A 22,535-nucleotide genomic window follows, 5' to 3' on the forward strand; every position below is an offset into this window, starting at 1 on the left:
TTTCCCTACATTGCAAATAAATGAGAAAATAAATGTTAGCTGCTTCTTCTTCTTCTTCTTCTTCATAGAGGCAGCAAAATGGGACAGAATTGGTATACTGGGTGGTAATCAGCCCACCTTGGCAAATCTATAAAATAGGAGCGTTTCCTTCCCAGGACTTTGGGGGTGAGGAGGGTCTTTTTTTTTTTTCTTTTGAAACGTTACTTGTTATTTATTATCTGGTACTTGTGGTAGCAGGTTGCCTTGGAAACATACATGGAAGGAGGAGGAAATGAGGAGAGACCCAACATTTATGAAGCGACCACAAGGGGCCATTATGCTTATATTGTATCATATAATTGAAGTTTACCCAATTTTCATAAAAATCTATTAAGTAGGTTTCCTATAGACAAGGCAACAGCTCAGAGAAGTTAAATTACTTGCTCAAAGTCACAGGGCAAGCACGGGGCAAAGCTGGAATTTGAACCCCCATGCCCATGTTTATTTCTACCATAAAAGGTGGAAAACACTTTCCCAGCACATTAATACAATGTATCAGCGCATGCTTTCATTCCTTCCTCCCTTGAAAGCTTCTTGCAGGAGTTTTCCTAATTTCTGCCTGCAAGTCAACCAGCAGACCGCTTAATTTCAGAGATGACCAGAGTAAAGGGAAGGTGACAGGGACGTAGACACCTGAGAGGAATGCCAGGTCTTCCCATTTATCTGCCCAGATTGGCAGGGTAATGTCTTTGGGCTTGGTACTTTCCCCACAATCTGCCTGCCTCCTTTGAAAGGAAATGAGAAGTTGCTCAGAAAGAGGAATTACTTAGTTGCTTCTGGGGTGGAAGACTAACCACACCAGGAGCAGCCTTTAACTCCATGAGGCTTTCATCTGCTTTAGAATGTGAAACAGGTCTGAAAACAATTATCCTGGGTGATGCCGTGGCTATCCCAGGCAGTAAAGAGGAACAGAATATCATGGCTAGGACTTAAATCAGATCAAATTTAAAGAATAAAAAATTAAGGGGGCAAATCAGTTCCTACCTCACAGGATTGTTACAAAGATTCAGTATTTATTTATTTATTTGTTTGTTTGTTTGTTTGTAGTGAGTGAGCGAGGGGCAGAGGGAGAGACAGAATCTTAAGCAGACACGGCTCGATGTCACAACCATGAGATCATGGCCTGAGCCGAAAGGAAGAGCCAGGTGCCACCGAGACACCCCGAGGATTCAATATTTATAAAGCGCTTAGAACAGAGACGGGCACCGAGTAGGAATGTAGGTATTTGCTAAGGAGAAGGCAATGGGTTGCCATGCTGTCTTATTGGAACATGAGTTCCAAGGGTAGGTGATATTCCATCATGTAGTCGTGCTTCATGAAAGTGTGGTGAATGGAAAGCTTGGGGTGACTATAACGATCCCCAAATATGTGGAATTCTCAAATCCACGTCCAATTTGTTTTTCATTAAGTGTGTACATGTTAGGGTGTTGGGAGTATAGTAGCCCTACCCTCCCCCGCCCCCAATCGGCGGTTTCTTTCTGAAGCTTCCTTCGCCTGCAGTCAACCACACACGATCCTCTCTTTGAGGTGTCATCATAAAGTCGGTAGTGGCCTAACTCTGTGTCACATTGCCTACATTGGGCACCCCGCTTCATCCCATCACAGAGGCATTTTATCATCTCACATCATCCCGAGGAGAAGGTGAGTGAGTACAGTACAATAAGATATTTTGAGAGAGAGAGAGAGAGAGAGAGAGAGTCCACATTTACATAACTTTTGTTACAGTATACTGTTATAATTGTTCTATTTTATTATTGGTTATTGTTAATCTCTTACTGTGCCTAATTTTTAAGCTAAACTTTGCCATGGGTATGTATGCACAGGAAAAAAATAATATATATAGGGTTCATTACCATCCGTGGTTTCAGGCATCCACTGGGGATCCTGGAATGTATCCCCACAGATAAGGCGAGGGGGGGGGGACTACTATATAGAAAATTGCAAAATCAAGATGGAGATTGATGTACTCTTCTTCTCCAAAATTGGGAATTCATCTATATGCGTCTCTAAAAAGTTAGTACATTTCAAAAGAATTATCGCAGGGGCGCCCGAGTGACTCGGTCGGTTAGGCATCTGACTCTTGATTTTGGCTCAGGTCATGATCTTGCAGTTTGGGAGTTCAAGCCTCACATAGGGGTTTCTCTGTCGCCCATTCTCTCTGCCCCTCCCCCTCTTGCTCTCTTTCTCAAAAGTAAATAAACATTTTTAATAACAAAAAGAATTATTGCATATAAAACATGTTTGGAGCTTCAAGTCTTAACCACATAAGTGGATCATTCCGTGTGAATCACTGAAATGCTCAAGTTAGTGGCTAAATGAATGTATAGAAGTTATTGTGTTTCTGGAGATTATAGGTAAGCACTTCATGATACCTGAAGGGTCCATTTATAATCTTCAATAAAGTGTTAGTTTATCCATACGCAGCTCCCAACCCCCTCTGCAACAGCGAGAACCAGAGAGGTGCTGCAACAAATTACTTGATTAGCTATCTTTCAAAATTAAATTGGTTCTGATCTGAATGTTGTTAAAAAAAAAAAAAATCTAAGGCCTGGGGAAGATTACAGTGTTTATAAATCAAAACCAGCTGCTTCTGGTTGTAATGGCATTTTGCTCAAAAAAAAAAAAAAATTCTGATTTGACAATTCCCCTTTCAGGTTTGAGTCCATTACAAATGTGAAAAATAGACAAGGTGTTAAAAAGAATAAAGAACAGGTTTTATCATAGAAATTCTAAAACGCCCTTAACTGTTGAGGTGGTTTGAGATGTTGGCTGGGCTATCTATGGAGAATCTAACTCAGCAGTTGGTAAGGACAGGTAGTTATGAAAATAGGGGCAGTTGCATAGAGCATAGAAGAACGTAGGTCACTGGTCAGGTAGGATACTAAGGAAGGCCTGGTGTAAAGATACAGGCAGTTTTCATCTACACACAGCACTAAATCCTGGGTTGCCTATTTGTGTCTTTGTTGAGGACAGCACGATTTAACAAGAGGCCCTTTTAGAGTCACACCATTGCTTTGAGTTCTAGGCATTTTTCTGCTTCTGGTTTATTCCCCAAAGTAAGTTTGCAAGAGCGTTAAGCTTAGCTGCGGGCTGGTTACCTGGAACAACAGCCAGAAAAGTCAGAGGAAATGTTGGTCCTAGCCAGGGGTTCTCTGGATGGCGACCGCAGGACATTCTAACATCAGAATCTTTCCTCCTGGTTATCAAGGAAAAAAATATATTAGTTTCAGCGGCTACTTTGTATTATGTTCTGGGGCGGGGGCGGTGACAAGACTGAGGGGTCATTCAGATGTGCGTCTCAATCCTGCCTTTATTCCTTCACGGACTTATCATGCTGGGTCAACTGACTAGGCTCTCCGGGTCTTGGCTGGTAAAAGGCAATGGATCAAACTGCCGACAGCTGATGCTGAGAACGTGCTGCGAGGATTGTGTGCCTGGTAGTTAATGGGTGCCTTAATCACTGGTTACTGTTACTGACTAGAACTTTGAAAGGCACAGGGGCAACATTGCATTGGAGGTCACCTGCTGTATGTCCTCCGGCAGGTAACTAAAACACTCTGGGCCTCAGTTTCCTCATCTGTGAAACAAGGATAACTATACTCATCTCAGGGTTTTCTGTGAAGGTTCAATGAAAGGTTAGTGAGCTTCTAGAATATGTGGGTTCTAGAATATCCCTGAGTACGTGGATTCATGGTGGTTGTGTTATTTTTGTTACTGGGTGAGACCGCCAGCCAAAACAACTTAATGAATTTCCCCATCACCTTATTCTGTTCCATTGATTTCATGGCATCTGAAAGTGTTGCTTATCTTCTTATTTCTTGTCTCGCTTCCCTCCTAGAATAGAAGTTCATGAGGTCAGGGAGCCTTTAGTTGTCTGGTTCACTGCAATTCCCTGCACCTCTCACTTCAGTGTCTGACTCATCTTGGGCCCTCAATAAATATTTGTAGCATGAATGAATGAATGAATAGAGATTTAGGCGGAACACCACTTTCTCCATCCCTTGGGGATCCCTGGAGCACCACGCAGTAGCTGTCTGTCCAGACGCTGCCCAGGGCCTGATGGATTGTTCTGCTGTGTGCATCATCCTCTGAGAAGATGCTCTCCACCTCTCGGCATCTTCTCCGGCCACCTCCTACTCCTGCCTGCTCCCCCTCCCCCACCCTGTGTGTGCTCAGGGAATGCAAACTAATTTAACCAAAGCCAAACATAATTAGGAGAGTAAATCTGCTGTTGCCGCTGCTGGAACAGCAGAAAAAAAAAAAATCATAAGAGTTCATTCCGAAATGAAATCCGGTCTGGCAGCTTTTTGGACCCCCTACTGGGCGCGTAATGGCTGCGCTGCTGAGGGCCGCCCCCTTCCCCACTAGCCCTACCGGAAAGAGTTAATTGCAGGGTGGTGCCCCTTTGCTGCCTGCAGTGTCAGGACAACATCCGCCCTACACATTCCCTGCTTCTCGAGGATTCGCCATTGGTGTCCTTTGAAAGAAGGCAGTTCCCAATCCCAAGCTGTTTCTTTCCTTTATCCATTTGTTCCTGAGCTCATTCATTCATTCATTCATTTTTTTGTGGTTATTAATGTTCATCTAACTTCTGCTATTTGCCAGGATGTGCTGGGTGTTAGAATTACAGCAGAGAGCAGAAGCTGGTTCTGGGGGGAACTCTGTTGGGGTTGGGGTGTCTTAGGAGCCTGTTTTGGAAGACTGGTCTAGGATCTAAGCTGCCTCTTGGTTTCTCTTGGTTTCCGGTTAGACGTTTCTATAGGCCCCACCCTGTGGATCTTCCAGAGACGGGAAGATTCTGCGTTTGAAAAATAACCACAGCAAGCACTTACCTTGACTTTGACTTTATGTTCATCTGGGCTGCCTGAGGTGGAGAAATGTGACACAGACAACGCACAGCCCCCTCTTCTCCCTTCCCATCACCCCTCCCCCTCCTCCCCAAAGTCCTTCCTAAGCCAGCCCTGGGCATCCTACCCCCCTGGAGGTCACAGCCTCATCTTAATAGAATGGGAAGGAGCAACATGGCCACTCCTACCATGGCTGAAGGGCAGTAAGGAAGACCTCAGGACCTTCTTGCCCTTTGTAAACATTTTTTTAAGTTTATTAATTTATTTTGAAAGAGAGCAGGGGAGGGGCAGAGAGAGAGAGAGAGAGAGAGAAAGAGGGAGAATCCCAAGCAGGCTCCGTGCTCTAGCACAGAGCCTGATGTGGGACTTGGTCTTACAAACGGTGAGGTCATGACCTGAGCTGAGATCACTTAACTGACACTTAACACTTAACTGACCTAGCCACCCAGGTGACCCAGGACTTTTTTAAAGCTAGAGAGCACACATCTGTCTGAGTCCTGATGCTCAAATCCCCCCTTAATGGTCAAACTTCCATGCTCTACGGGGAGTGCCCATCAGACACGGAAGAAGGGAAGCGTTTCTGCAGCCAGGCAGCAGGGGAGCCATGAGATACACTTACCCCACATCCCAAGCTTTCGCCCCTACCTAAGCCGCGGGAAGCAACTCTCAATTCAGGTCCTTGCGTTCCTCTTGCGAGTAACAATATTAACAATGTAGCGAGTGCTTGTCTGCCGTGGGCCCGTGCGCTTCGTTAAGCCCTTTAGTTATGGAAGTGCACTGAATCCTTACCGCAGTGCTACGAGACAGGAAAATGTTCCCACGTTTTGAATACAAAATCAGGGCCGGTCAGTAGGAAGTGACGCCTTCTAAATAAACTGGGGTTCATGTAGAGCTAGGGCTGGAAGGGAGGCATGCCCCTATTTTGCTTTTCTGGCACGCTGGGTTTCACTTACAATGAGTCTTGTCACACTGTATTTGTATTACCTCCTTATTGTGTATTCTCTCAGTCAGCCGTATACTTTTTGAGGCAGGGCTGTGTCCTTACGGTCCCCCCTGTGTCCCCACCCTTGGCACAGCTGGCCACCACACGTTTACTGCGTGAAAAAGGAAGCGAATGAATGAATGCCTCTTCAGCACCTGGTACCTCCTCCCCTCTCTAGAGCAGCCTTGAAAACATCAGAGGGAATCTTTTCGCTTCCGTTTTGTGGTGTAATTTATTTAAATATCAACAAATGAGTCCCCTCCCTTTCAGCGCTCATAAGGCAACTCTGCTTCTGACCTAAGATGGCAGAGGGAAGAGAGGCATGCTGGGCCATCACTCTGCCAGAGGCAGGGATGCCTTCGTGAATGATTCAGGAGCGAGTCTGCAGGACTTGGAACTCCATTCTGTATGGTAAAGAGAGGCAGACGTCCCTGGATTTGGGTGTGGCATGTGTAGTATTTTCCAAGGACAGGAAGGCTTGACGATTTGAGGAGTTCCCAGTTGTTCTAAGTCTTATGCCAACACTGTTAAGGAGGAGAAAATGCAGCAGGAGAACTTCTTGTCCTGAGAGTGTGATTTCTCCCTTTTCTTAAATCTTTTTTTATTTTTTAATTTTTTTCAATGTGTGTTTACTTATTTATTTATTATTTATTTATTTATGAGAGAGTGAGAGAGTGAGAGAGAGAGAGAGAGAGAGAGAGGCAGAGAGAGAGAGGGAGACACAGAATATAAAGCAGGTTCCAAGCTCTGAGTTGTCAGCATAGAGCCCGATGCGGGGCTTGAACCCAAGAGCTGTGAGATCATGACCTGAGCCAAAGTCAGCCGGCTTAACCGACTGAGCTGCCCAGGCGCCCCTTCTTAAATCTTTTTTAAAAAGACATTTATTTATTTTGAGAGAGAGAGAGAGAGAGAGAATGCAAACAGGGAAGGGTGGAGAGAGAGGGAGAGAAAGAATCCCAAGCAGGCTTCATACTGTTGGAGCAGAGTCCACCATGGGGCTCAATCTCACAAACCTCAACCTCATGACCTGAGCTGAAATCAAGAATCAAGTGGCTTAACCTACTGAGCCACTCAGGTGCCCCTCACCCCTGCGTAAATCTTAATGTCTGTGCTGAGCTTTTGACCCTTAGAATATGCTGCTGTAATTTCTGTTTGAATGTGTGTTTTTTTACGTGTGCCCATTGCCACCCAGTCAGGGAGGCTGAAAGTTCATTTATGGTAGGACCTGTGTGCAGTCCCTAGGCTCCAGTTTCTCAGTACAGAAGAAATTTTTAGTGTAAGGGAGGAAGATAATCTTTTTCCTCTTAGAATCCTGGATTCTCTGATTGGGGCTCTGCAAAATAGGCCAATGAAACACACATTTGCAAGAGAAAAACAAAAAAGTTGATTAACATTTTCATTGTGCATATACATGGGAGCACTCAGTGATGAATAACTCAAAGAGGTGGTTAGAACTTGGGCTTATATAGCATCTTAAAAGAACAGTACATTTGTTGAGAAGTGCCAAGACAAAGGAAAATGACTTCATACTTCTGGGGTGACAGTTGTGGGAAGGTAAAAATATGGGGGAACAAATGGGAAGATCATTCTTTGCTAGCTAGCGAAGTTTATTATGTAGATTCCTCTGGGGCTGTCTCTGGCCTAAGATGGGTCTACAGTTGTCTTAGTGATTGACTTCTGTCCTTCCTGGTGAAGGGGGGAGGATCACCTTTATAAATTTATGTCTTGCTTTTAGTCATATGGGGTAAGGCAGAGAGCTTTCTTGTATCTGCTTCCTCTCAATTGCCTTCAGCTCAAAATTATCCTCAGGCCAAAGTGGCATAGTCTTGGGGTGGCGGATTCTAGTCGTCTCCAGTAGTCAGCAAATATGTGTTAGGTACCCCTGAGGGCCAGGTGCTACATGGCTGCTGTAGTGAGCACAACAGATAAAAATGTCTGCTGCATTGTGGTCACATTCTACTTGGGGTAAGACAGACGATAAACAAACAAACATAGAGGGGAGCAGATGCTCCCAACTTTTGTGGTCGGTAATGATGCCGACTTCAGCATTTGCCAGCTCTGTTAATGAGTCTCCCTGGAAACTTGAGTGGTTGATAAGAGGATTAAGAACCTAGAAAAGTCATACTGGTAGATCGACCAACTTATGAGTTACAGACGCCTGTGGATCATGATGGATGGAGGGTTCTATCAATTACAACCTGGCTAGGAAGAAATTCAATTAAAATGTATATGTTTAAACTTTCTTCTTAAGGTATTTGTTCCAGAAATCAGAGCTCCCTTTTAGTGGTTGTTAATATCAGGAAATGAATATCTGATTACATTTTTCTAAGGCGAGTCCCTTAGCAGCAGGTGGAATCTCATCTTATCATATCTTCTGCATAATTCATTTTGGGGAAAGTCCCTTGAGTTTTGCTCTCAGAACTTGAGGAGACAAATGAAGCTGGTTGGGGGTCGTGAGAGTTTTTAACCTTTCTGGATAAGCAAAAATACCTAATGTGATTCCGGGAACAGACCCTGAAATGTGGATTTCTTGAGTAACGACAGAGGAGCTAGGTCATTCTCTCAGCTGGTGTGGGTGTGGAGGGGGAGGGGAGACAGCACGCCAGCAGCCACGTGCGAGCCTGCCTGCCAGCCCGCGAATATGTCCTCCACGCCGTCCTGCTTATTCATCCTGCGTGTCTCCAGAACCACTTCCCACGCTTGGCTAGAGCTTATTAGCGACGGAACATTATAGACCATTGTTTTCTCTGCTTTCACCCCATGCAGAGCCTTCCCTGCCACTGAAGTCACAGTTAGACGATGCTTGCACGTTACAGTTTGGCCTGTTCGTGGAACCAGGACGGGCACTTGCAACTGTGTATTATGGTGATGTGTCTGTCCATCCTTACCTCAAAGCCCCTGTATCTCAGCGGAGCGCGAGGGGTTCCCCTGGGAGTTGACCTTGCCCTCTTCTGTGGTGGCCTTGGCCCTGGAACTGGGGCCCTGGAAGTGATTGGGAAAAGGTTGGAATGGACTTGGGCTTTCTTCCCTCTCTGCTCTTTCTGAGCACTGGCGTAACTGTGGCCCGGGGTCTTTGGGTCATTTAACCACCCAGAGAATTTCTTCTAGGCTTTTAAAAGACAAATGCATATTTACGAAATTGGGGACATTAAAGATACACATGCATGTATATGTTTAACTTTACATGGTGCTTCTTTCTTCACTATTCTATCGGAAGCATCTTCCCATGCTGTTATTAACAATTGAAAAATACCTCTTTTCCTCAATCATAAGGCAACACCCATCGCCTTAGTTTATTTGGGCTTCTATAACACAGTGCCACAGACAGAAACACCACAGAAATTTATTTCTCACAGTTCTGGAGGCTGGAGTCCAACACAGGGTGCCAGTACGGCAGGGCTCTGGTGAGGACCCACCCCTACCTGCAGACCACCTTCTTCCTGCTGGGACCCTACGTGGTGGGAGGAAGGAAGGGGCTAGGGAGAGCTCTGGGGTTTCTTTATAAGGGCACAGATCCCATTCGTGAGGCTCCACCCCCACGACCTAAGCAAAGCCCTTACCTCCTGGTACCAGTACATCGGACAGTAGGTTTCAGCTTATGAATTTGGGGAGGACACAAGCATCCAGATCAGAGCAGCCATTTATTACAGAAAATTAGATACTGTAGGGGAACGGAGAATATTTAAGGGTGGCAGGTGCAAAGGCATGTGGCAATTTATGCCCCGGGAGCCAGACCTTCAACTAACCGGGATCTTTTAGCACTGCTAAAACGATATATTCTGTCACTACTTTAGGGAGAATGTAAAGATGGGCAGGAGCTCTTGCGGTCTGGAATGGGCCAGGGATAGAGTTGTGGGCAGAAGCTGGAAGGAAAGAGGTTGATAAACTACCATCGCAGGTTGAGATTAGAACCCGGGGAGCCCTGCCTTGTCTACTGAGGAATTTGAACTTTTTTTTTTTTTAGGTGGGGAATTTTGTTCAAGACTCTGACCAGTGGAGAGAAGGATTAGGTGTGGGCTTAAATCAAAGCTCAGTTCAGTGTTCTTGATTCACAGACTTTGGCCACCTTGACCTCTGAAACCATTTCCGGTTTTTGAGCCGTTCTTCATGAACGGAAGAAAGAAATGAACTGAGGCTGTTGACATAGACTCCCAGGCTTGGGACCTGTCTCTGAGCCCCTGGAAAGCGATGGTGCTTTCTATCTCCCTCTGAAGACTGCATAACGATCTGGAAGTTTGGGATGCTGGTGTCCCGTGCTCCTTTAGAAATCCCTTGATCTGGTGTATAACCCCATAATTTTGCAGATCGAAAAAAAAGATCCACGGAGTGGAGCAAATTAGAGAGACACAGCAATGGCTATAAGCGCTCATCTTTGTGAGTGAGATGCCTGTCTGTCTAGGCCTTGCTGTCTTCATCTGTAAAATGGGACAACAGAGTACTTGCCGCGCAATGTTGTTGATGGGTTTAAATAGCACAGGGCATGAGCATGAATATTTAGTATTGGTGCTTGGCGCATGTAAAAAAGTGTTCAGACAGCGGTAACTATAATCAGTATCGTCATCACACATTATCATCGTTATCGTTATTATTCCTGTAGTGGAGGTCATCTAACATTAGTGGTATTGATGAAATCTAATGTCAAGTGGCCAGTGGAAGGAAAATCTTGAATCATTGCCGTGAGCACAGAAACAAGTCCTTAAGCATAGCTCCCTGCCTGCTGGTAATCCTCCTGATCTAACATTTTCCATCCCAAGGCCCTGGAAGATGATTTTTAAGAAATAATTCAATTTCATACCCATTCTTGGGAGGGCCGTGGGGAGCTCCATGATTGGGTTATGATGACGAAGTATTTGTTCCTGCCCTGGCCTCTTTGATATGGTGGTGGAGTTAGCCTACTGATTTCTTTCATCCTCAGGCAGAGAAACAGGACTTCCTGTATGTGGCCATGTTTCAAGTAGGATTAGGACATGGGTTTTAGAGACTTCCGCTCTGTCCCAGAGCGTGTCTGTACCTTCTCCCATTCTTCCACCTGGTCATAAAACGCTTCCCAGTAGTGCCCTGTATTTCCAGCAACCCGGCCCTCCCAGATGAGCACTTTTGGCGGCTGTGATTTGCACACACGTGCACACGTGCAGGGCTCTCTCCTGTCCGCCTGGATCAGAGGGGGTGGAGGTGATAGACACTTGGCCAGGGGAGGAAAGGAAAGCAAGATCCGACACCGTCAGGAATGTGCCAAGCTCTTCACAGATACTCACTCTTCGTGAGGTTGGGGGCTCGATAAAGTCTGGGGGCATTTAAGTCACCAAGGAAGTGTTTTCAGCCTTCCGCCCACTTGTTTATGAGATGACCACAAGGCAGTGTGGGTCCCAGACGCGTGGAGCTGTCTTCCTCTGGCAGGGGTCTGTCTACTTTGCCTCTGCAGGGCAGGAAAGCCCGAGACTTTTCTAGCTCACTCGTGCCCACAGGACAGGTAAGAAGATGTAGGTCCCTTTTATGAAACACAGGCCCAGGGGGACAACATGCAAATGTGTGCCCTTGGAGACCTCATATTTTAGTGACTGGAGCCTGAAGCTGCGTGAACAGATTTAGGATGGGCGGAGAGTACAGAGACCTGTGGAGTCAGCCATGGTGGGTCTGAGTCCTGGATGTGCTTTAGTTGTTCTTGGCCTCAGTTTCCCTATCTGGAAAATGAGACAAGGGATAATCTATCTCAGAATTGTCCTGGGGATTAGGTATGAGGTATGCAAAGTGCTGGAACCATATATCGGCTAGACCTTCCAGCAGCTAGTCACTCTTCAACAAACTGCATTCGGTCTTCGCTATAGAGAGCTTAAGTTTTATGTGATAGGTGGTAGTGATATTATGCTCATGTCACAGATGAGGAGATCAAAACACAGAAGTTAAGTCACTTGGCCAAATCATACACTAAGTAAGGAGCAGAGCGGGGATACGTACCTAGGGATCTGACCCTGAGCCCATGTTCTTAACCACTGTGCTACCCTGCCTTCTACAGGAGGGCTGGCAAGTTCAAAGGCACTGAGGTGGCCCGTACGGGGTGTGTGCAGGCATAATGAGGTATGGCTGGACTAACGTGTGTGCAAGAGGACGTAGAAGGAAATGAGGACTGAGAAGTGATAGTGACCATCTGGATTGCTGAGGGCCTGTGGACGATTCTAGAGATTTCTTTGTCGTCTACATCAATTGGAAAGCTACTGGGGGGGGGGGGGGGTTGTAGAGAAGGGACATGATCTGTGTTGAACTCCCGTGTTTTTACTCCCCTCTCTCCTGCTTAACCCTGGCAGGCAATTATTGAATGTTTAATGCATGCTTTATTGGGCTAAGCACTTTGTGTGCGCTTTCTTATTTAATGCTTAAGGCAAATTTCTGAGGTGGGAAACACCAGCCCCAATCTACAGATGAGGAAACTGAGGCTTAGCAAGTTTCAATAATTGGCTAAAGGTCACATAGCTCGTGGAGAGTATAGTTAAGTTTGGGTTAAAAAAGAAAAAGTAGTGTTTGGTTCTGAAACCAGAGCTCTTCCCCTCCCTTCCCCTCCCTTCCATCTCCAAAGAGTTCCTTGTATACTATTGTTTTTCCATCCTGGTCCACAGACTGTGTTCCAAATGGTCCACATCTCCTTTACAGAGAGGGCTCTAAGAACTGAGTTAGTACTCCACAGCAGGCCCATCAAATATGAGGAGAGGGGACTTCTCATATCACCACCTGGCATTATAGTTCACCGAGCTCCCTCGCGGGTACAGATGAGGAAGGGGGGAGGGATGACAACAGCACTTATGAAAATGAAGACTCTCTAAGCTGGTTGACCCGGATTCTAGTTCCAGGAATGCCAGCAGCTGGTTGTGTGATCTTAAGCACCGACACTCAGCCAGCTGTAATCAAGACTGTCTATGAATTGTGTTTTCATGTCTGTCTTCCCATATCCCTTCATTTCTTGCTGTGTCCCCATTCCCTGGAGTGGCGTTTGACACATAGCAGAAGCCCGACGACTATTTGCTGAATGAAAAATAAGAAGAGCCAGCCATCGTGGAGTGTTTTCTTCCCTACCAGACCCGTCCCGTGCACTGTCCCTTGTCATTTAATCATCACAACTGTTTAAGGGTAGGTAGCATTATCATCATCTCCATTTTAGAGATTAGGAAATTGAGGCCAGCAAGTCGTGGCAACTTGCTAAGGTCACATGGATAACTACTTAATGAAGGTGGCCTGAGTTTCAATGTCCTTGAATGTAAAATGAGAGATCTGAATTAGCTCGTGTCGAAGGGTCCTTCCAGTTCTAAAATTAGATATAAAGAGCCTGACTCGCCGGGCAGTGCTCTTTCGTCTCAATCTCATTGTCTACCTGTAACTCAGAGGAGGGAAATTTCAGGGCAGATGCATGGGTTTCACAAAGCTCATTTTCTATGTTTCTTGTGTTCCCCTTTTCAGGGAAACGCAACGGGAAGAATGAGTTAGTGTGGCGATCTAGCTGTGGGGGGCAGTGAGCTGGAGGGGAATCTCTTTGCAAAACTTGGCTTAGGTGGCCCAGGGATTTGAACTTGTGTCCCTGCTGGCAGGACTTCTCGCTGCTGCTCAGATGAGCAATGGTTGTGCAATTTGCTCTCCCTGCCCAAGGGCACCACAGGATGCCTGATCTTCTTGAAACCGCTCTCATTTAAGAATCTGTCTTTTTTGAAGTACATGTGTCATCTGAAACCTTTTATGGCTTTATGGAAATCTGAATGCGCTTGCTAAGCGCGGATGGCCCAGGTTTATGTGTCTTTTTCCCCTCACACTGTTATCCGCATAGGAAGGAGACTGGGTGGCAAGTTAAATGTCTGTTTCACTTTAGTGGTGCCATCTTGGATGATGAGAAAACATGAAAACCCAGGCCCCGGAGAAAGAGTTCAAAGACCCAGAGATGATTAGCTTGAAGAAGAGGAAGGGTCATGGGAACCATGGCTGTGTCCTCCAGTGTTTGCTACTTTTTTCTTTTCTTTTTTTTTTTTTTTAATTTTTTTTTCAACGTTTATTTATTTTTGGGACAGAGAGAGACAGAGCATGAACGGGGGAGGGGCAGAGAGAGAGGGAGACACAGAATCGGAAACAGGCTCCAGGCTCTGAGCTGTCAGCACAGAGCCCGACGCAGGGCTTGAACTCACTGACCTCGAGATCGTGACCTGGCTGAAGTCGGACGCTTAACCGACTGCGCCACCCAGGCGCCCCTTTACTTTTTTCTTTTTTAAGAGACTAACATTTAGGACCCTCAGGTGGTGAACCAGCCCTAATGCCAAGTAGCCAAGGGAGATGAGGGAATAGGGGAAGGTAATTTCCCCCTCGTCCCCTTGATGTCTTACCTTCAGTTCATTTGACTGTAAACACAATGGCCAGGAATGTCCGAGAATTTTAGGCATCCCTTGGATACTTATTCTAGATTATATACTAGGTTCCTGACATTCTTAATTGGCTTTAATAATCCCACTAGCAGCAATTACTTTGACTTCTTTCATTTTCTTCTTCAAAATGCACAACACTCTTCCATTTTTTAAAGCTTATTTGTTATTTTGAGACAGAAAGAGAGAGAGAGAGAGAGAGAGAGAGAGAGAGAGAGAGAGAGAGAGTGGGAAGGGGAGGGGTAGAGAGAGAGGGAGTGAGAGAGAATCCCCAGCAGGCTCTGCACCATCAGCACGGAGCCTGATATAGGGCTACAATTCACAAACTGTGAGATCGTGACCCGAGTTGAAACCAAGAGTCGGAGGCTTAACTGACCGAGCCACCCAGGCAGCCCAAACATTTTCCATTTTTAAAAAAAGAGCTAAAATGATAAAAATATGGCACCTTCTCTATTTGCTGTGACAGGATTTATTGACTTCCTAATTCTTTCTTTTGACAAATTGTATTGATCATGTGCCTCTATACCAGGCACTGGGATTAGAGCAAGATGAACTTAGTATCCTCATGCAGCAAAAAGCGTAGAGGAAGAGACAGACAATAGACACACTAACAAAATCATTGCTTACATGAGTGGTATGAGGAAAACGGACAGAGAATAGAGGACAGATGTTGTCTTTTAGGTAAAGGGTTGATAAGACCTCCCTGAGAAGTTGATATTTAAGTTACCCGAAGAACAAGAAGGTACAAGCCGCGGAGGAACAACATGTTTTTGTATATAACGAAAACACACGTATTTCTTTCTAGACCTCAATCCAGTATGTTCACTCCCTTAAACTTTATTAGCTCTATATTAGGTGTTCCAATTTTCTTAGTGCAATTCAAAAACATTTATTGAATGTATTCCGTGTGTCTTGAACTGTGCCAAATGCATTCTTATTTTTCTTTAATTTATGTATATTTTAATCTTATTTGGTAGGAATTAACGTAAATGAGACAATCAATAGCCACTAAGAAAGTTAAGCCACTGACCTACGGTGAGATGTCTAATAAAGATTAGAGCTCAGACTTGGACTCTGGGCTTTTCGATTTCTATTTCCATCTACTCTTTACTGAGGCCCGCTTTGTGGATCTTCCTGGACATCTCTGGGGTTCGGATTACCTAGAGGTGGCTGAGATCCCTTCCACTGAGGGGACCAATGACGAACCCTTAATTCGGGCTTCAGAAACCTCAGTTCCCATCACTGACGGGATGAGACTGTGCCTTGGAAGGAAGCCCTGAAAAAATGGATTAAGGATGGGAGAGCAAACGACCAGGAACCAAGCTAAACAATCAGGAAGAGGCAGCAGGGGGCATGGCCAGGATTTCAGGGGCCACACGGAAGTGGCTGTACGTTATGGCAGTTTCTTTAGCTGCCCTGAGTGCTTCAGAGTGAGTCTTCCCCCCAGAGCATCTCCAAGAGGGAGGACTTCACTGGGCTTGTACAGCTGTCTTGGTTGAACCCAGAGCAGACTGCCGAGTTAGAGCATAAAGCTAAGGTGGGTGAGATTGAGCTCTCAGCCCGGGGAGGCCGGAGGAGGGAAGGCATGGCAGTAGGGAGAGTCGGCAGCCAGCCAGTGACCTATTTTGCTCCTCGTCCCCTCTGGAACATTGAATAGATCAGGGGGAGAAGTATGTGGGTCACTCCTCACACTGTGGCATATCCATGTGTTCAGCAGAGAGTAAAATGCTGTCACACTAAATCCATCAGACAACTGGTGCTTGTGAAAGTAAATATACTTTCCAGAATCAAAGACTACGACGTAGCCAACTGTACTGGGTTGAATAGTGTTTTCTTCACTCCCCTCCCCACCCTGTACCAGCATGGATCCCGGAATCTCTGAATGAGTGAGCTTATTTGGAAACAGAGTCTTTGCGGATGTACTCAGTTAAGGTCCTACTAGATTAGGATGTACTCGAATCCAGTGTGCTTAGAAGAAAACTGAGACACAGAGACAGACACACAGGAGGAAGCCCATGTGAAGACGGAGGCAGAGATTGGAGTGACACAACTACAAGCCAAGGGGTGCCAAGGGTTGCCTGCAACCAGCAGAAGCTAGAAGAGATGCATGGAATGGATTCTTCTTCCCAGCCCTCACTCTGCTGACACCTTGATTCCAGGCTTCCAGACGCCAGAGCTAGGAAAGAATAAGTTGCTGTATTTCTTTTTTTTTTTAAGTTTATTTATTTATTTTGAGAGAGGGAGAGGGAGAGACAGACGCATGAGCAGGGGAGGGGCAGAGAGAGAGGCAGAGAGAGAATCCCAAGCAGGCTCTGCACTGTCAGCTCAGGACTCGGTGTGGGACTTGAACCCACGAACTGTAAGATCATGACCCGAGCCAAAATCAAGAGCTGGACACTTAACTGACGGAGCCACCCAGGTGCCCCAAATTTCTGTGTTTTTAAGCCACTGAATGTGTGGCAATTTGTCCCAGCAGCCACAGGAAACTAATACACCAGGCTACTTACCAGTGAGGACCTCGGAATTACATTCCTCAGGCCAGGAAGCATTACCAACTGCCAAGTGCTGGCCACTCCTTTGTGCCCTAATTCTTCACCTCACATCGTACTCTGGTGGACTCTTTCCTTCTCTCTCTCTCCTCCTCTACCCCGAATTCCTTGTGGGCAGAGACCCAGGTTTAATTCATCACTCTATCCCCAGCTCCTGGAACATACTCGACACTCAACAGTGTTGAACGAACAAAGAAAATAAAGCAGTCTTTCCAAAGACTTTGCAAAGCTCCAAGCAACCCACCATTTTATGTATTCATTCTACTGATGTCATTAAATGCCTCTTCAGTGCCAGGAATTGTACAAGCAGTTGGGGACACAATGATGAGCAAATAAAAGGTCATCATTTCTGCTTTCTTGGGGCTCAGTAGCTAGAGGGGGGCGGTTGGTAAGGGGTCAGGTTGATCGGAAACAGAAGTTACCACGTGGTGTTTGGAGAATAGAAAGCTGGTGAGCAAGGCATGCGGACCGAGGGGTAGGGGGTCACATCAGGTGTCAAACTTGTCTCCTCCTTCTTCCTCTGAACCCCAGAGAGTTCCAGTCATAGGACAGCGACCTATGTGTTTCTGCAGTGAGGGAGGTTGCTTAAAATCAATATTGCATTTGAGGTGTATGGTTGACAAAGGCGAACCCCAACAATGACCAAGCCCTGTAGGAGGAACAGGGCTGGGGTTTGACCGAGGCCAAAGAGAGGAGATGCCAGACCTCACATTTTCTCCTACTGAGATCACAGGTCTAAATGGCCACCCATGGAGGCTGTCCTCACTTGCTGTGGCATTTAAGCCTGGACTTGACTTTAAAGTCTCATTTCCTTTGTGTTCTGGCAAAAGGCAAAGCAGACCTGACTTTTGGGGGATCGTGGCTCTGATGTTAGCTGATATTAGCTGTGTATCTCTGGTGCAAAGTTTTCACCTCTTCTACGTTCTGTGGGTTTGGAGGCAGGGATAGGGAAGGGGCCTCTTGTTACACAGTTATTTTGTTTGTCCTTGGCTTTTGCATTTTCATTAAATCATACATGTCTCTAATTGCTTCCAAGGAGCCCACATGCTCCTTGATTGGAATTCTATGGAAAATAGAGTTTGCTTTATTAAATAGCGTTTCTTAAGGGATTTGAGTGGTCTTTGGTTTCCTCCCCACCTCCCCTGCTTTTTTTGAGTTTTTAATTTGTTGCAATGTATAATCGCTTGGTTCTGTGCTGGAATTGCTCTCCAAGCCTCTGCAATTGTGTATTGTAATTCCCTTTATTACTGCAGAATCATTTTTAGCCTTCAGTTAGGATGACTGGACAAGAATCAGATTAAACAGAATTAGCATCTACTTTGCATCGTGCACTGCTCCTAAAGTCAGTGGTTCCCATTGCTTGCTAACTTTTTTTGTGTGTGGTTTGGGGAAGAATAAAATTAAAAATAATCAATATCTGATCTCATGTCAACCTTACGGCACGCTGGGGCACACAGGTGTAAGTAATCCACATTTTACCTCCTTGGAGAGGTAAAATGACTTATCCAAGCTCATCCATGAAAAGTGTGTCCGAGGTACAAGGCCAGCCAAGCTCCTGGAAATTCAAAGCCATGTCTCTGTTCCCAGGTGTGGTGTATTTTCCTGAAATATAAGTGAGCAGGGGGAGAACAAGTTGCTTCTGAGATGTTGGCACAAAACAAATTGCATCTAATAAAGTGTTTGAGTGAGTTCCTTGCTGCATGCTATTGATAATTAATGTTTCTTCTCTACCTGGAGTAAAAGGAATTCTATTGTTACTTAATGCAGGAGATGGTAACATATTAAGGCTTAGGTGTATACCACTGTTTTGGTCAGGGTTCTCCAGAAATACAGAACCAATCGGATATATGTGTATAGAAGGATATTTATTATAAGGAATTGGCTCATGTAGTTATGGGGGCTGACAAGTCCCAAGATCTCTAGGGTAGGTTGATGAGCTGGAGATGCAGGGCATCTGATCATGTAGCTCTGGTCTGATCCAAAGGCTGGAGAAGCAACTCAGCCAAAAGGTGTAAGTTCCAGCCTGAGAGCAAAAGGAGACCAATGTGCCAACCCAACCAGTCAGGCAGGTGGAGTTTTACTCATGCCTTTTGTTCTATTCACGTCTTCAGTTGATTTGGTGTGGCCCACCCACATGAAGGAGGGCAATCCGTTTCGCCCAGGCTGCTGATTCAAATCTCATCCAGAAACACCCTCAGGGACATACCTAGAAATATCTGGCTACCTTGTGGCCCAGCCAAGTTGACACACAAAATTAACCGTCACAGTGGAAAAAAAATTTTCTGTTTGTCATTCACTAGATGGGTGGCCTTGCTCAGATTACTTAACTTCTCTGAGCCTTATCTTCTTTATCTGTAAATTGGACATGATCATATCTACCCCACAGGAATGTTGCAAGAATTAAACGAGACAGTTCTGTATAGGGCCTAGCACACTGCCTGTGTCAGAGAAAATATTCAATAATTGTTAGTGATATGATTTGCTATAATCACCACATTATTGTGATGACAGTAAGTCCAGCAACTTATAGGTAATGTTTCTGTTTACACGTGTATGGTGCACAGTTTGAATCTAAAATGTAAGGTTTTGGCAGATGGCACGTTTATTCAAAATAGAAGTCTTACGGGTGCCTGGGTGGCCCAGTCGGTTAAGCATCTGACTCGTGGTCTGAGCTCAGGTCATGATCTCACGGTTCATGAGTTTGAGCCCTGCATCGGGCTCTGTGCTAACGGTGCAGAGCCTGCTTGGGATTCTCTCTCTTCTCCTTGTCCCTTCCCTGCTTGTACTTTCTCCTCTCTCAAAATAAATAAATAAACTTAAAAAAATAAATAAAACAAAATAGACATCTCACCAGTGGAAGTTAGGAAATTCTTATATGGCTTATGACTTTGCTGTTTGCTTCCTGGGTAACTCTAAACACGTTGTTCAACCTCTCTGAGCCTTGGTTGTCTCACATGTACAACACCTATGCCTTTGATTTTACTAGCGTGGTGTAAGGATGAACTGGGATGTGGTACGTGACATTGCTGTGTGTGCATCAACCCTCCAGTAGATATTGATGGGGGAGGGAGGGGCCCCTGCTTAGTGCCAGGCCCAGAGGCAGAAGCTGGCATTTCCAGCTAAGCAAAATGGAATTACTGATACTAAAGGTGGCAGGGAAAAGGGATTGGGTGGGCATGGGGGTGGAGTCTGGGAAGGGAAACGCCAGTAGGTGTTGACCAGTAGAAATTCTCTGGACCACAAAATGGGAAGGGACGCTGTACATGTAGGGGAGTTGTGTAGGCATTAATGGATTATAAGGACATAGTACAGTATCATTTGTGCATGTTAACTGGGTGGGGTGTGGTTTCATGACCCTCAAAGATGACAGTTGATTAAGAGGACCTTCCCAAGATAGGACAGAGATTTAAGATACACACGTATGGGATCTTAATGTATTGAAGCAAGAAAGAGGCCTCCTGGACGTTAGTTTTCAAGTGGAAGCATTTGCCCCCAGTAAAGACTATTGATAGGTAATACAAAGGCCAGGTTTGCAAAGAAGCTGGCAGGCAGGTGGTGCAATAGAAATGGAAAGCCAGGGCCCTGGGAGCGGAGGCGTGAGCTGGCCTGAAGGATGGGTGCAGGAGACAGGGCAGGGACAAGGAGGGTAGATATGAAAGCTTAACCTGGCAATAAATGTCACTTGGGCATCGGTAAGGGAAGAAAGGGAAATAAAAGAAAGGGAAGGAAAGAAGAGTGATATTCATCAAAACTAAGAGTTTCCTGAAGTATGTTCTGTGTACCAGGCACAAGGTCTGAGTGCTTTGCACACATTCGGTCCTCACCAGAAACCCACGAAGTAGATCTCTTCTTGTCCCCGTTCCCGATTTCATAGGTGAGGAAATGGAGGCCCAGTGTAGTGAAGGAACTTGCCCAAGGTCACACAGCTCTTCGGGAGTGAGGTTACTTGGGCTTGTCATAGAAGGTCCCTGGAACCTAGAATACTAAACTGATCACCATAGTTCCCTGCTTAAAACCTCCCTGTGAGGTCTCTTTGCTTGTGACAAGTTACCTCAGGCCTTCGCCAGGCTCATCTTTGGCCTCTGTCTCCTGGCTCCCAGTAGTTGGCTCAGATGCCCTCTTTTCAGTTCCTTAAATGCATCACAGTTCTCCCATCTCTGGGCTGGGGCCCTTGCTGTTTCTTTGCCTAAAGTGACCAAGACCCGTCTTGAGGGCGAATATACGAGACAAGATATTTGTATTTGATATAAATTGCCTCTAGGTCGGGGCTGAGGCCAGCTTCGTTCGCCACTCGGCCTCCATTGCCTACCCAGGATCCTTTTAGATCTCTGTGTGGTTTCCTCTCTCCCTTTCTTCAGGTTTTTAACTCTAAGCCAGTGATGTTCAACCTGGTGGACATCTGGAAATGTCTGGAGATATTTTTGGTTGTTACCATTGAGGGAGGTGCTGTTGGCATCTCATGGGTAGAGGCCAGGGATGCTATCAAACATCTGGCAGTGCATAAGACCGCCCCCACAACGAAGAACCATCCAGCCTCCAATATCAGTAATGCTGAGGTTGAGAAATCTTGCTCAGAAGAGACATTCCCATCAAGGCCGTGCTTGTTCACCCGCTGTAAAATTTCACTGCCCCTTCACCCTCTCCTTTTTTATCCTTGTCCTCATTTTCTGCTCTCTTGTTCTTCTTCTGTGAACCTGCCACTCTATAATAAATGATATATTTCACTTATCTTCCTTATTGTTTGTCATCCACTGACATGTATGCTTTATGAGGACAGAAATTTGTATCCTTTTGTTTGTTCACTGCTTTATCCTTCATGCCTAAAACATTCTCTAGCACATAGTAGGTGCTCAATACATTTTTATTGCAGGTATGAATGAATTCAGAGTCCTCGGTAACAATCACCAGCTCATTAGAGAGGCCCCTTGGGTTGAAATCCATTTGCCGTCCTTGTGGAGACCATTCTTGAAGCTGGAAAGTGATGGCATGAGAAATCTTTCCTCTTATATCCTTTGGTGGTGATCCTGCCTCCATTTTAGCTCTGACCAAGATCCCCCCTCAAAATATTTTCCCTTAAAGGCCAGAGTGGGGAAGGTGGGCAGGTTCTTTTGGTGAGCAGTAAATTCCTGAAGAAATCAGTGTTCTGGCAGGATGCCTTTAAAAGTACCCTGAGAATTGTCCTTATATTTGGGGCACCTGGGTGGCCCAGTCGGTTAAGCATCTGACTCGTGGTCTCAGCTCATGTCATGATCTCACAGTGGATTTGTGATTTCGAGCCCGATGGGCTCTGTGTTCGCAGTGAGGAGCCTGATACTCTGGCTCCTCTCTCTCTGCCCTTCCCCTGCTCTCTCTCTCAAAAATAAATAAGTGTTTAAAAAAAAAAAGAATTGTCCTTATATTTGACAGATGGAGAAACCAAGGCACAAGCGCATCCTTTAAGGACATTATGGACACTTAAGATTCTGTTGTTTTTTTGTTTTTTGGGTTTTTTTTTTGATTTGGCATAATGGTTAAGACTTTCTTTCTTTTCTTTTCTTTTCTTTTCTTTTCTTTTCTTTTCTTTTCTTTTCTTTTCTTTTCTTTTTCTTTTCTTTTTTTCTTTTTTTTCCTTTGACTTGTGTTTGCTTGAGGTCACCCAGCATAGTGTCAGGATTAGAATCAGAACCAGTTTCTTGCCTCCCATGGAGATGGAAGGGGGGAAAGTGAAGAATCCTGCCGGACCATATAT

The 22,535-nt window shown here is 45.4% G+C and overlaps 1 protein-coding gene across 11 annotated transcripts in view; it reads left to right on the forward strand.

The window, feature by feature from the left end:
* Positions 1-22,535, forward strand: part of LDB2 (LIM domain binding 2) — a 381,770-nt gene that overhangs the window by 102,675 nt on the left and 256,560 nt on the right. Inside the window, exon 1 of one of the 11 annotated variants that reach the window (XM_043572900.1) lies at positions 6,160-6,279. The exons of the other annotated variants lie outside the window; for them this stretch is intronic. Within the exon in view, the coding sequence (XP_043428835.1) occupies positions 6,277-6,279 (3 nt within the window). The 5' untranslated portion in view covers positions 6,160-6,276. Of the gene's footprint in view, positions 1-6,159; positions 6,280-22,535 lie in introns of those variants that run through there. 11 annotated transcript variants of the gene reach the window in all.

This window comes from Prionailurus bengalensis, chromosome B1, assembly GCF_016509475.1.
Source record: "Prionailurus bengalensis isolate Pbe53 chromosome B1, Fcat_Pben_1.1_paternal_pri, whole genome shotgun sequence".
Taxonomy (NCBI): domain Eukaryota; kingdom Metazoa; phylum Chordata; class Mammalia; order Carnivora; family Felidae; genus Prionailurus; species Prionailurus bengalensis.